At 37.3% G+C, this 14,033-nt stretch overlaps 1 protein-coding gene across 1 annotated transcript in view; it reads right to left on the bottom strand.

Annotated features, from left to right (window-relative positions):
* Positions 1-2,462: 2,462 nt before the first annotated feature.
* The window catches only part of ENPP1 (ectonucleotide pyrophosphatase/phosphodiesterase 1), a 74,227-nt gene continuing 62,656 nt past the window's right edge, over positions 2,463-14,033 (bottom strand). The window contains exons 21-25 of the mRNA XM_004011326.6: positions 12,774-12,903; positions 11,664-11,744; positions 10,698-10,830; positions 8,330-8,492; positions 2,463-6,099 (exon numbers count right to left, since the gene is read on the bottom strand). Coding sequence (XP_004011375.4) covers positions 5,929-6,099; positions 8,330-8,492; positions 10,698-10,830; positions 11,664-11,744; positions 12,774-12,903 — 678 coding nt within the window. The 3' untranslated portion in view covers positions 2,463-5,928. The remainder of the gene's footprint in view (positions 6,100-8,329; positions 8,493-10,697; positions 10,831-11,663; positions 11,745-12,773; positions 12,904-14,033) is intronic.

The following is a 14,033-nucleotide window of genomic DNA, read 5'->3' as shown; positions in this document are numbered from 1 at the left end:
TAGATTTCGTTTGCATTACAGTTTTTAGGATGCTTTTGGAAATAGTGTGACTACTGCATTTTGCAGCATGAATGGTAGTAAATGGTCTTAAGTTCTTAACAACAAATGGGTTTCTCTAAAGAGACCAAAATGGTGACTTATCAGTTTTTCTTATGCCCCTTAAAAAGCGGCTCTGCTTTACCAGATACTTGCCAGTTTTTAACTTATCCATGACTTCTCACCCTACCCCACTCCCATATACCTCCTAACATCAGCTGTCTTGTTTCATCACTTCTTTGGGGTTCAGTGTGCAGTGAGCAATTTTTGTGTCAGAAATCTCCTGTCGTAACAAATAGATTTAACAAACTCAACTTACGTAAAGCTACCTGTGTTCTCTTCATACATCTGTAAAAAGATGTCCCTAATTGATTATGTAGTGTAAGAATAGTTGAAGATAGACCAGAAAGACCATCCGTGAATTAATTATCCTGCCTATGTAGAACAGTAATCACTGAAGAAAACTGATTAGTTGTTACTAGCCAGTTTAACTTATTCAAAGCCTCTGTTATTTTATTGCATACTAAACTAGTGAATTAGTTGGAGAAGGCAATGGCACCCCACTCCAATACTCTTGCCTGGAAAATCCCATGGACGGAGGAGCCTGGTAGGCTTCAGTCCATCGGGTCACTAAGAGTCAGACACGACTGAGTGACGTCACTTTCACTTTTCACTTTCATGCATTGGAGAAGGAAATGGCAACCCACTCCAGTATTCTTGCCTAGAGAATCCCAGGGATGGGGGAGCCTGGTGGGCTGCCGTCTATGGGGTCGCACAGAGTCGGACACAACAGAAGCGACTTAGCAATAGCAGCAGCAGCATAGAATCGTTTATGACAGAGAACTCAAAATTGTAGGTTTTATCTGAGATTTTAATTGTGAAAATTGGAGCAATAAGATCTATTTATTGGACTGAGAATATTTTGTTCTCATTTATTTAAAATCATTTCAAGCTTTCATTAGCTTATAAACTTTCCATTGAGACCCGTTTTTCTTCCTTTATTTAAACCCCAAACTACTGCATTTAAGTGTAGGCAGAAATGATCTTTGATAGTGAAAAATACCTGGACATCATTGGACAAAATTATCAAAAGATGTAAAAATCTCATTTCCTGTATATTTATTAAATTGTATTCTGAGTTTTGAATTTCTAATATATAGTGAAATTGGATATGAGTTTTAAAAATAATGTTAGATATTTTTATAAAAATCCTCAAATCGTTCCTTGAATTGAGTGCTTGGGGGCAAGTATGAAGTTAAATTTAAAACAGTTGCATTGGGGTAGGATTATATTGCTTCCTTTTACCATCCCATAGGTGTAATACCCATTCCTAATAGACTAAATGTATTTTATACATCTATTGTTCCTGGTATAGATATGATTTCTTTTCTCCAGTCACTATATATTATGGAGAAGATAAGTAAGAAAATTTCATGTTGAAAAAATTTATATGTTACAAGTTGGAGTCTTTCCTTCCGGTTTCAGATCATTTTAAATACTGGAAAGATATTTCTATATGCCTTGCATTTATATGTTACTTGTTTTTACTTTGAAGTATAGCTAAATGTAATTAAAATACCAAAAAACAAGAATAATCAGTCACATGTCAGAAATGGCTGTTCACTTTGTGAACCTGAAATGAACTTTGGATCTTGTCTTTCCTTTGGACAACACAGCTGTGGTTAATTGTCTACAACCCTTGTACTCAGTAGCAGTCCCTAGAGACATAGCTCCACCCATTCCCTGCCCCTACACTCCATCCACACACCCACATCCACACAGGAAAGCAGCCAGTCTTCTGGATACACACCTTTTATTTGTAAATCCACATCTCTTAGCTTAGAGACACTTATTCTACAGAATTTTTTTCTATCTTACAATATTTAAACTGGCCAAAAATCAGGGAAAATGTCCTTGAACTATAGACATAAACAAATTTAATTTGTTGCTTATGGAAGCACCTACATACCAAATTCCTGTGCTAGGATTCAGTAGGAAGTGTGATCACATTTAGTTTCAAAGTTCAACAGTTTTAATTATAGATAAACACGTACCCACGGATCCGGGCAGGACAGTTATTGCAGCTAACGGCAGAAAAGAGTCTAGAGGAGGTCAGAGCCTCCTGCAGGACTTGGTGGTTCAGCTCTCTCCCAGTCTGGTCTGTCTTATCTCCTTAAATAGGACCAATCAGGCCAACTGACCTATGGCTCTCCTTATCCCGCTGGAACCTGAACATTCACCTTATTCTCCTTAAGGCTTGACCTCTTTTCTCTGATTCCTGGAAATGTTTTTACCTGATTTTTTGTTCTGCCATCACTAGACTAACCTAGTAGAAAATTTTGCATGAGAGTTACTTACCTCATTTAAGAAGTACTGACTAGAGACAGGGCAGTAAAATTAGGGATAAATAAAAGTTTTGCTGTTCATTTGAAAGAAAAGAATGGCCTTTATTGAGAAAAGTAAATAAAAACATTTCCATACATGATCATGTGAATTTAGCATTCAAACTGGAGACTAATCGTATGTTTCAAGTTTATTAGAGTAAAAGAAAGGGTCTCTTTCAAGAGGGAAAAAAAAAGAATGCTGTATAAGAGCAACTGAAAACTAAGTAGGAACAGATGTGCATGCCTTTCCCTTTAAAGTCAGCACAGAATTTATATTCTGACATTTCCTTTAAGAACAGGAGGTCAACAAAAGAAAAATGAAATAGTTGCATATTGTAAACTGGTCACAGTGACGCTTGTAGAAAATATCAGAAGTAGCAGTAAATGGAAAAATGCCCAAAATGTATGCATCCAAGGGAGGCTAAAATGCCCTTTCCTCACCTATTCACCTAAAGAGCTCAAATTCATCCTTCAGCTTCTAGCCCAGTCATCACCACTCCTGGCAAATCACCTCTCACTGCCAAGCAGCACCCACTGCCTCCTTCGTGCTCCCTGGCACTCCGCCCATGGCTCCATTATAACATTTGCCACACTTTTGGGGATCATTTACACTTCTTCTGTCTCCTCCCTTTCTTCAAGACTAAAAAGACTGTAACTTGCTTTTTCTGTTATTCCTGGTGTCTGGCAAAGGGGAAAGGCGTCTATGCACTTAATTAAGATCTGCTACGATGTTCTATGTAGAGGCAACTGTGTCTGTATGTGTTTTGAAGAACATATAAAAATCAGTAAGATACTTCTATAAAGAAAGAGATATCCTTCTGCAAAGTACAGATAAAAGCTTTGTTATTATACATAAAAGAAACATAAGAAGATTCTAAAAGGTGGAGAGGAGAAGACAGACAGGCTAGGGACCTCAAGACCCAAGGAGCAACACTGCAGTGAGTTTCCCTGGGTTTTCTTTTAGTTCATATATCCCATACTTGTTGCTGAAAAAGTCAGCAACCTGGAAATTCCAACAAGTAAGGACAAAAAGAAGCCCCAAGAAAGGCCTGCTATCTCTCTAGCCAGAGGACCAGAGGAGGAGTGGCCTAGCAGGAAAGAAAACAATAACCACTCCACTCCAGCTAAACATCACCACGTTGGGAAAGACAGGGGCTTGCCAGACTGTGAAGAGTTGCCCCGAGTTCTCTGCCAGAATAGCATCAGAGAAGGCTGAGTAGGAAACTGATAATTTTATTCCCACTAGTGATAAAAAAACAAAACACTTTCCTTGCCTCCCCTGTCCACAGCATCAATGAAGACGACATGCGGGCACTAATGAGGATCCCAGCACATCCAATGGCGCCCACTCCAGTGCTCTTGCCTGGAGAATCCCAGGGACGGGGGAGCCTGGTGGGCTGCAGTCCATGGGGTTGCAAAGAGTCAGACACAACTGAGCGACTTCACTTTCAGTTTTCACTTTCATGCATTGGAGAAGGAAATGGCAACCCACTCCAGTGTTCTTACCTGGAGAATCCCAGGGACAGGGGAGCCTGGTGGGCTGCAGTCCATGGGGTCACACAGGGTCGGACACGACTGAAGTGACTTAGCAGCAGCAGCACATCCCAGACAGGGAGGCAGCAATGGAGATAGAGTAGGATATTGAATTCCCACTCTGTCCAGCAACAAGGATTTCCCCTCACTCCAAGTGTCAATAGAGGGTAAAAAAACCTGGACTCTAACACAACTGGCATTAATAGGATAGTGCCCCCCATTCCCCTGCTAAAGTCAGCTAAAGCAGAAAGTGTAAATGAGATCCACAGTCTCAAACATAACCCCTAGAAATCCAGGTTTTAGCTGAAAATCATTTATTACAAGGGCCAGAAAAAATATTTTTGAATGAAAAAAGATAACAGATGCCAACATAAAGACAACACATGTAGGAATTATCTGACAAGGATTTTAGAACATCCATCATAATGCTTCAATAAGCAATTATGAACATGTTTGAAACAAATGCAAAACTGGAAAGTCTCAGCAAAGAGATAAACATTCTCAGCAAGGAAATAAAAGCTACAAAGAAGAATCAAATGGAAATTTTAGAAACAAAAAATCCACAATAACTGAAATATAAAAATCAATGAATAGGCTCAACAGCAAAATGAAATTAGAGGAAAGAATCTGTGAAGTTGAAGACAGAACAATAGAAACTACCCAATCTGAATAGCAGAGAAAAAAGAAACTGGGGGGGAAAGAAAAAATGTATAGAACTTCAGGGATCTGTGGGACTAAACTAAAATCAATGAAACTTTCTAAATAAGTAAATAATTTACAGATGCAACCTGTATTATTGAAAGGTTTTGGGGCCCCTATGTTATTGAAGAACAAGTGGAATGTGAAGGACAAATACAGACCTTTGGTGTTATTAATAATATAACACTTAAATCAGACTCAAGTAGCCTAAAAAATGGATGTAGCTTTTGAACATTCACAGGTTGGTACTGAAGGGTATATATAGTCTATGAAGTGAAGAAAATCAAGTTCATTTATCATGAGTATTAAGAAGATATAAAATGATGGTAATACATTCTCTTCAAATCAATGGAACTTCAAAATGAACATCTCAGAACAGTACAACTCTGTTGCTAGTAGAATGATTTCTGTGTATAGAAGAAAACATTTCTATTATTTGGATGAAAATGCTATTTTGCATGAGTTGACAAGCCCCATGAAGTTTCACTAAGACACACTTTTAATGTGTAAATAACCATTTACATATGTAATGTGTAAAATAACCATTACTGGAGTTATTTTCAACCTATATTATCAGTGATCAGATTGGGAATATTTTTCTTTTTTGGTACAAATGTAGAATAAAATTTTATAAAGAGTAGATACACTTAGTACAGATGGCCCCTCAAAGTTTAACCTGAAAGAATCATTAAATCTGAAGAAACCCAATTACAACTTAAAAATAGTTAGCTTTTGAGGGGGTGTACAGAAGAGATAAAAATAGGGCTTCAAATATTTCTGCTCCCATTAACTTTTCTGATTAAAATGAAAATAAATGAATATCCAAGTTAAAAAGAATCCAGAATCACTTTTAAATTCCTGTGAATAAACTAATGAAATACGGTCTAGTCCAATCCTATTCATTAGCCTAGTGTTTGTCAGCATCATAGAAATTTATTAATGATAATATGATTCAAACATCTGGTGTCCAGAGAACGTTCACAGCTCCTTCTGCCCTTAAGAGAAGTAGAAGAGCAGTTTTAGGTATGATCTGTCTTTATTCCCAAATCTGAACAATTCTTACACATTCAAACATGTGTGAGACTCAGTAGGAACACTTTCCTACTGTTACACGGAGGCCACAAGTTTCCCTGAGAAGGTCGTGTATCACAGAGGATTCCCAGTTCTAACTCTGGTTGACAGTCTCCAAACAATGCAACAGTGTAAATAGAGGATGTATAAAACAGAAGGCTCTTTCACAAAGATTTACTGCCGTGTTTTTGGAATAAAAAAAGTATCAGTCTTCTTGGTTGAAGGTTGGCAAATGTGTTTTCAACTTTAAAATGTCTGAAATTGGCTCTTTTCTTTCTTGATAGAAGCTGAGTCCGGTGATGTGTTCAACATCTGTGATTCGAGCTCTGTGTAGCTTCAACAATTCTTCAACCCATAAGGATTCACGCTTCCCGTGCTATGAGGGTGGGAAAGGAAGACAAGTCACTGGACAACAGTCAATCCACCTTCCCTAGACTCTCTGCATCTCCCTCATTGTAATCAGTCATGACACCCTGTCTCTTAAATGGCAGATGCCATGAGAATTGTTAGGCATAATCCCTGCTCTTGAGTAGTTCACCATCCAATACATACCATTCACGTTTGTTTAGTAGATGTATCAAATCTGAGGAAAAGTATATGTGGAACAGATGTACCTACATTGCCTTGGTGCAAGAAACACCAAAGTATGGGGTTAAAAATGTTGGAAAACAGAAGTAACATGCCATGGTAGAAAGAATATGGGAATTAGCAGAAAGGAACTTGGAATGATGCCAAAGAACTGATGCCTTCAAACAATGGTGCTGGAAAAGACTCCTAAGAGCCCCTTGGACAGCAAGATCAAACTAGCCAATCTTGAGGGAAATCAACCCTGAATACTGATTGGAAGCACTGATGCTGAAGTTGAAACTCCAGTATTTTGGTCATCTGTTGCGAACAGCACTCATTGGAAAAGTCCCTGATGCTGGGAAAGACTGAGGGCAGAAAAAGAAGAGGGCATCAGAGGATGAGATGGCTGGATGGCATCACTGATGCAGTGGACATGAACTTGGGTAAACTTTGGGAGATGGTGATGGACAGAGAGGCCTGGCATCCTGCAGTCCATGGTGCTGCAAAGAGTCAGAATGACTGGGTGACTGAACAACAACTTGGATTCAAGTTCTACTTCTACCATTATCCTACCAGGGAAACTGAGGGAAGTTATTTAATATCTGAATACTAATTCTCTTACCTGTGCCCTCCTCACAGTGTTGCTCTAAAGATCAAACACAATGATGTGTGCAAATGAGCTATACAAATGCTAGTTCTTATCAGAATCAGTTATCTACACAGTTGCAATGAAGAAAGGGTTAGGGGAAGTGGAAAAACACACTTTCACTTCTGGTGAAGTAGTGAAGTTCTAGCTAATATGAGATCAAAAAAGAATTAAAAGGCTTATGCTCTGGCACATGGAAGCAGAGATGGAAATCATACATCCATATGTTGGTGTAAATTTTTCTGAAAATGACAACTGGAGAAAGTCAGATGAAGAACATATCCACTGGCTGGTGTGCTGTGATTATGCTTTAAAGACATACTTCAATAAAGGTTCATGTGCCCTGATGATATTATTAGTTGCAAAAAATAAATACAGACTTTTCACATAAAAGGGAACAGATCAATAATTTCCATTTTCCATTAGCTTCCAATCATCCACCACCCAGTACTGCTATTATACTCAGTCTCCTCCATTCCAGCAACCCTCACTCTGGCTTTCAAGGGAAGAGCCTGAGTCAGTAGGCTACTTGGTCAGTAGATACTGGCCATCTGTTCCAGCATTTACATGAATAAATAAAAGACATCTGTTCTCTCAGGCCAAAATCCAGCTAATCCTTAGTCACTGTTTCAGACACGACACAGAAGGGGTCAGTAAGTATATGTGCTATGTGCTTAGTGGGTCAGTCATGTCCAACTCTTTGTGACCCCATGGACTGTAGCCCACCAGGCTCCTCTGTCCATGGGGATTCTCTAGGCAAGAATACAGGAGTGGGTTGCCATGCCCTTCTCCAGGGGATCTTCCCAACCCAGGGACCGAACCCAGGTCTCTCTCATTGAAGGTGGATTTGTTACCATCTGAGCCACCAGGGAGGACCAAGTATATCTGATACACCTTCAAATGATTCACTTTCTGGTTCAAGTCCAATATTAAGTGTCTTCTGGTTACACTGCCATTATAGAATTTGTTAAATGCTTACATTTAAAAAAGCTATTATTATCAGTATAATAGCTCTTGGAATGGTACAGATGGAAAAGGAACTTAACACCTAATTCAAGGCACTTAACATCATTTTGGTTAGTGAAATGTAAGCATAAATCTATTGTAGCCCTTTTTTTTCCCCAGGGAGGGCCCAGAATTTATACATGGATTTAGTGGCTAAGCCATATGACGTCAACTAAGTTTTTATGTTTTGATCTTACTGTTAGTGCTTTTAACAGACAAGAATAATCTTCTTTGAATAAACTAAGAGGATCAAGTTTAAAACCATTCTATAATCTCAAACATGTATGTTCTAGTTACGTCTTCTTTTCCCACAGTAATGTCAGACGTAAGACCTGCACAAATATATTTATCTATCAATGCTCAAAGATAAGTTAACGAGGCCACTTACCGCACAGCTTTCACTATTATCAGTCCTGTGAGGCAAAATGAAAGCCATGGTATCTAAATGTTCACACTGTAAGGGAGTCTGGGATGTGTTTTTACAACTTGTTAGCACAATGAAGAAATGAGTTGGAATCAGAACTTCCTGATTACGGATGATTCTGCTGTTTCTGTAAAATATGGTAATACTCACTTTAAGAAAAAAATAACTATTCCCTTTAATGACTATTTCACTAAAGTATATTTTTAATATAATACATCCCCAAATAAAGTTCAGTCAAATAATTAAATATATTGTAAGAAGTTAGTCATCATAATACCTCAACATTTTCTGCCAGATGGAGAAGAAGAAGAATTAGAAGACATAGAAACACAATCCAAATAATGTTACTTTTTATAGAAATTTATTAAAACTTTGTATTTTTTGGTAATTCCACTTTAACAGATTGGAATTGAGACACTAAGGGGAAAAATCATCAATTTTGAATATGTACAACCAAGACTCTAAAGCATTACTGAGAATCTTTTATACTCCAGGCAGTTATGAACAGAGTGAAAGAAATAAAACTGGTTTGAGATTTTTTTCATTCTGGCTCCTTCAGAGAAGGTGTTGTTTTAATTGGATCTTCTTTCCTATTCTATAACTTTTGTTTTTACTTTTTTTTTTTAATTAAAGCATATTCTCAAAGATGTCCCAAGTAACACCTTTACCTCATCTTAATTCTATTTCCTTAGGTCTCAAGATTAGATTTGTTTGGGGAAAAAAAAAAAAAAAAAGTAGATTCATTTGGTTTTTTAGTTATCTTCCAAAATTTAAGGTAGTGGTGGTATCATTAAAAAAAAGAAACCACAATCTTATGTAAAACCACGATACATAAAGCAGATTAAAATGTGTTCCAGTTGAAGCTGTGAATGGGAAAAGTATAAGTTCTCTTCTTTACCCATTCTCCTGCTGCCACCTCTGAGGCATTTACATAGGATCCTTATGCCTTAAAGACTATAATAAAAATATAATTTTACAAATGATGTGGTCACAGGTGTACATGTGTAAACAGTAATCTCTAAGTCAGCCTGAGGGAGTGGTTCTCAGAAAGGGGCTGAATCCCAGTAGATGTTTCTCTCCACTTTTCTCATAGACTGAAGAACCAAAGTTGCTTCCAAAAATTTTGCAACTGTTTTCATAAAGATCAACCGATCTCTAAAATGTTCTTCCTCTTTCCTTTATGAAAGCACCACTGGTGGTTTCTCAAGAAGGTCACTGTATCAGTCTGAGACCAGAAGGGGGCAGGGCACAACCTTTAAAAACATAACATAGCCCAAGGATATGACATAGTCCAAGGACAGGACACAGCCCAAGGACAGGACACAGCCCAAGGACAGGACACAGCCCAAGGACAGGACATAGCCCAAGGACAGGACATAAATTGGTTACAACTAACTAGGTCCAAGGTAGCAGACGATTCAAATTCCACTAGACCTTGGGGGTCAGTATACACTTAAAATAACACATTAGCGTCCTAAATGACACGCTCACAGGCACCATGACAGTTCCAAGGCTGACCATAAAGATCAGAAAGTCGGCAATGCCCAATTTCTGGAAATACCCACCCCTTCCTCAAAAGAGCTGGAATACCCCTCCCACTCATTCGTCTGTGAAATTACCCACCCCTATAAAAACTGACACTCCATACCCTGGTGCCTCTTGCCTTCTGAGATGGCCCACATTCTATCTATGGAGTGTGTAGCTCCCTGAATAAACCTTCTTTCTCTTTACTATGGCTCGCTCTTGAAGGCTTTCCTGTGCAGAGCCAGCAACCCACATTTGGTGGCCATCTCAGGGACTCAGAAGTGATCTGGGACATGGCCATCCTCGTCCACCGTCCTTTCATTCCTGCAACAAATTCCCCTTGCAGCAGAGTTGGATAAAACTGAAAGCTGTGACATTCAACCTACAGCAACACTGCGGCACTATGGCTTTATGTCTTCTTCTTCTTTGACTCAGGATGCCTCCAGCCACACTGTATCATTCTTTATCTTGAAACTGGCAGTTTGCTAGTTAAACAGCATCTTCACAATAGCCACAGAAAGAGATTTTAAACACTGTTGTTATCTTCTTAACAAAAGGCAGAGTTCAGTATTTAATATGAGCTATAGAATTATTAATCTAAGCTGAGTGGGAGATAAACACTACTTTCATCTAAAAAAATATTTTACTGAACATCAAAATTAATCAGCTATTTCAAGGGGCTTCCTGCATAATCAGAAATGTCAGCTACACAAATATGAATAGTTAGATAGAAGAGGTTCTGCTGACTCAACCAGATGGTAGTCCCATTTGAGAGCTGTATTTAAGAGTAAATGAAATATGTTCTTACTGCTTCAGAGTCTCCAAGGAATCATAACGTCCGTCATAATCAGAATCAAACACAGGACCGCTGACAACATTGAGACCATTTCTTTCTTCAGCATACCTCTGCAGTAAGGTGCCATGCAAGTATTGCCATATAACTGAAACAAGAAGGAAGACGTTACAGTGTCAAAAGAACAAGATGACATAAATCAACTATGAATCAAATTATGAATCAAAATTAGCATTTGTCATAATTAGGGATAAAGTGAAGTCTGGACAAAAATCCATTGTTCAGCTTTTGCTCTTGGAAAGACTACCCAACAAATGCTGACTTCAATTCTACTTCAAGCATCCCTAAATATATGTATTATCATGAAGCTGAGATCACATATTATCGTTAAGCATAAAAAAATATAACAACACAAACAAAGGCAAGCTATTCAAATTTATTAACATCTGTATTTTTTCTGAAATATTCTAGAGAATTTTGAACTATTCAAAAGCATTCTAGAGGTAAACTACAATAAAATTTTCCTTGTATGCTCTGTAAGTTACTTAAAGAATAAATGTGTATTTATTCTTAAAAAAGCCAATAGTTGCAATAATTAATAATGATGTAAAATCTATTCATTTTAAATTAAAAACAATTGTCAAGAACTTCCAAATAGTTAAATAAGGCAACAGACTGAAATTTAATATCTATTAGTAGATTACATTAGCTAGATAAGTTAGGAGGAACATTACATTCTTTTCCCTCCAAAAGTGTTTGTAGACACTTAAATATAAAGCATATAATAAATATGGGACTATATCATAATTCAATACTTATAGGATTTTTTTGTGTACTGGTATTTTTTAAGTTAAACAAACTTATAAGAACATATTTGATGTTTAGTCATTTAATTTGGAGGATCAGTCATTACATATAAATCATACCTATAATTTTGGGAAATTCATTTGAAATTATGATATATAAGATTAAAAATTTTACCTTGAAAACTCTGGTACATGGGCACTATATTAGTAGTAAGCAATGCTTCAGAATATACTTGACTTGAACCTTTATGTAATTCTACAAAGACAATAACAAGAACAACTATTTCATTCTTCACAAATCACAGTAAGAATTATACTTTCTCACGGGGGTATTTAAAAAATGGGCTATCATCTTAAACTCCTAACACTTTCCCAGGTACTAGATCAAGGGGGGAAATGCAATGTGATCAGGTCCCTTAAAAAAAAATTGGATCTTTTCTTCAAGATGAAGAAACAAAATCTTTAATACGAAGGGCCTAAATTAAACATATTCAAATTTTACCTCATTTGCCTTATTTTCAACTAAAGTATATTGTGTCAACAATCTTTCCTTGAACTCTTTCACGGAGAAAAGTAAAAATGAGAACATCTGGCTTCAGAACACCTACTAACCAGAAAAAACATCACAAGGGATGTCTGCCTTGAAATGTACAAGGCTTCTTTGTATGGACTTCTGGCTTGGACCTATTTTTATAATGCAAAAGCCAAGTTCTGACTTCAGAAACTTGCTCTGGGGACTGGACTGGATATTGAGCGTATTGACTGGAGTCTTCTGACTTTTTCCTTTTTAGGCTGGCCTCAAAATGTCTTCTCATTAACATACAGATCTGCCACTTGAAAAAAATAGAACACGATTTAAAAAAAAAAGCCATTCCCCAGGGCTCTGTATCAGTGAAAGAGCAAGCAAACTCAGGCTCTTCCTTTACCTCATTCTTTGACAAATCAGAGCTTTCTTTTTAAACAACAAAATGGTATCTCCTTCCTAAGAACCCTGATGCATCCTTTTGACCTGAGTTTCTCAAATTCTGTTTAAAACAAATGTAGAAAAGTGAAGAATGTTCTATCTACAGTGGTTACCCTAAATCCATCACTCTCCAAACAAAAGTAAACAGGTTTCTAAAAATCAACTTTTAGATACTTGAAAAATTTCCCTAATAGTTCTATTTCCCATTCACAGTTTTCACCAATAAGTAAACAAGATGTACACATCCCCATAAGAAAGAAAAGGAAATGGAAGAAAGAAAGAACATAAGGGAAAGGGAACATCAGTGAGGAAGAGACTTACGTGGTGGGGAGAGGAACCCATAGCTCAGTTTAGCGTTATTTTTATAAAATGAACATTTGTGGACAGGACTAAGAGGAATTCGGAGATCCTGGTAAAGACAGTTGGAAAAGTCTTCTGTAAAGAAACTGTCCTGAAGAACAAAATGGAAAGGACAATCAGGGATGAGGCATACAGAACAAAACACTAGAGCTTCATAAATAATTAAAGGTGAACCGCGTCATAAAATCATGCATTTCTGGTTGTCTGTTCATGCCCTGCACCACTTTCCATTTTTCTATTAGTGTATTCATCTTGTTTCTAACCAACGTGCAAAAACTCTTTATAATATTAAAGATATTAATCACTCGTCATATATGTGCCATTTTTTCCTACCATGTTGTGCTACTTTTGTTTATGATATTTTTGTCTGTTCAGTTTCAAACTATCATACAGTAAATTGCTGATTTTTAGATATCAGACTCTTTCATATTACAACACAGCCAAAAGTGGTGGGGGGCAGTAGGGGGAAAGCCATGGAACAGCGATTCATTATGAAAACCTCATGAGTAGTGATGACTCAATTTTTACAGCTTTCATTATATAAGAAAACTGAAAATTCAAACAGAGTCCTAGGACTTTATAATTAAGGTATTAAACTATAATAAATAGGATGGGGACCAACAAAACACTGGGTAAACTGCTATATACTGAGTTGTCCAAAAAGTTCGTTTGGGTTTTTTGAAGATGTTACGGAAAAACACAAGTCAAGTTTTTGGCGAACTCAATACTACAAAGTCAATTAAAAAGTGTTTGAAATGTTTGAAGATGTTCTTCAAAAATTAAAAATCAAATTAAGGTAGAAACTTTATGCACATATGTGAATGTGTGTGTATATTCTCTCTACATACAGATACAAAAATTACATATATATGAACAATCTTAGTGAGTAGTAACAATAACTCTGTTTTTAAAATCTAACTGCTATAGTCAACTAAGCTCTCTCAAATCCCCTTTCTATCCTTTAAGAACATCCTATATCTTACCAGACATTTTCAATTTCTGAAAATCTAGTCAGTCTAGTTTAGACCCTGATGCTGGGAAAGAATGAGGGCAGGAGGAGAAGAGGGCGACAGAGGATGAGATGGTTGATGGCCATCACTGACTCAATGGACATGAGTTTGAATAAACTCCAAGAGATAGTGAAGGACAGGGAAGCCTGGTGTGCCACAGTCCATGGGGTCACAAAGAGTCGGACATGACTTAGGGACTGAACAACTAGTT

The sequence above is a fragment of the Ovis aries genome, chromosome 8 (assembly GCF_016772045.2).
Source record: "Ovis aries strain OAR_USU_Benz2616 breed Rambouillet chromosome 8, ARS-UI_Ramb_v3.0, whole genome shotgun sequence".
NCBI classification, from domain to species: Eukaryota; Metazoa; Chordata; class Mammalia; order Artiodactyla; family Bovidae; genus Ovis; species Ovis aries.
The sequence above is the reverse complement of the archived record's forward strand: the minus strand, read 5'-3'. Positions and strand labels throughout refer to the sequence as shown.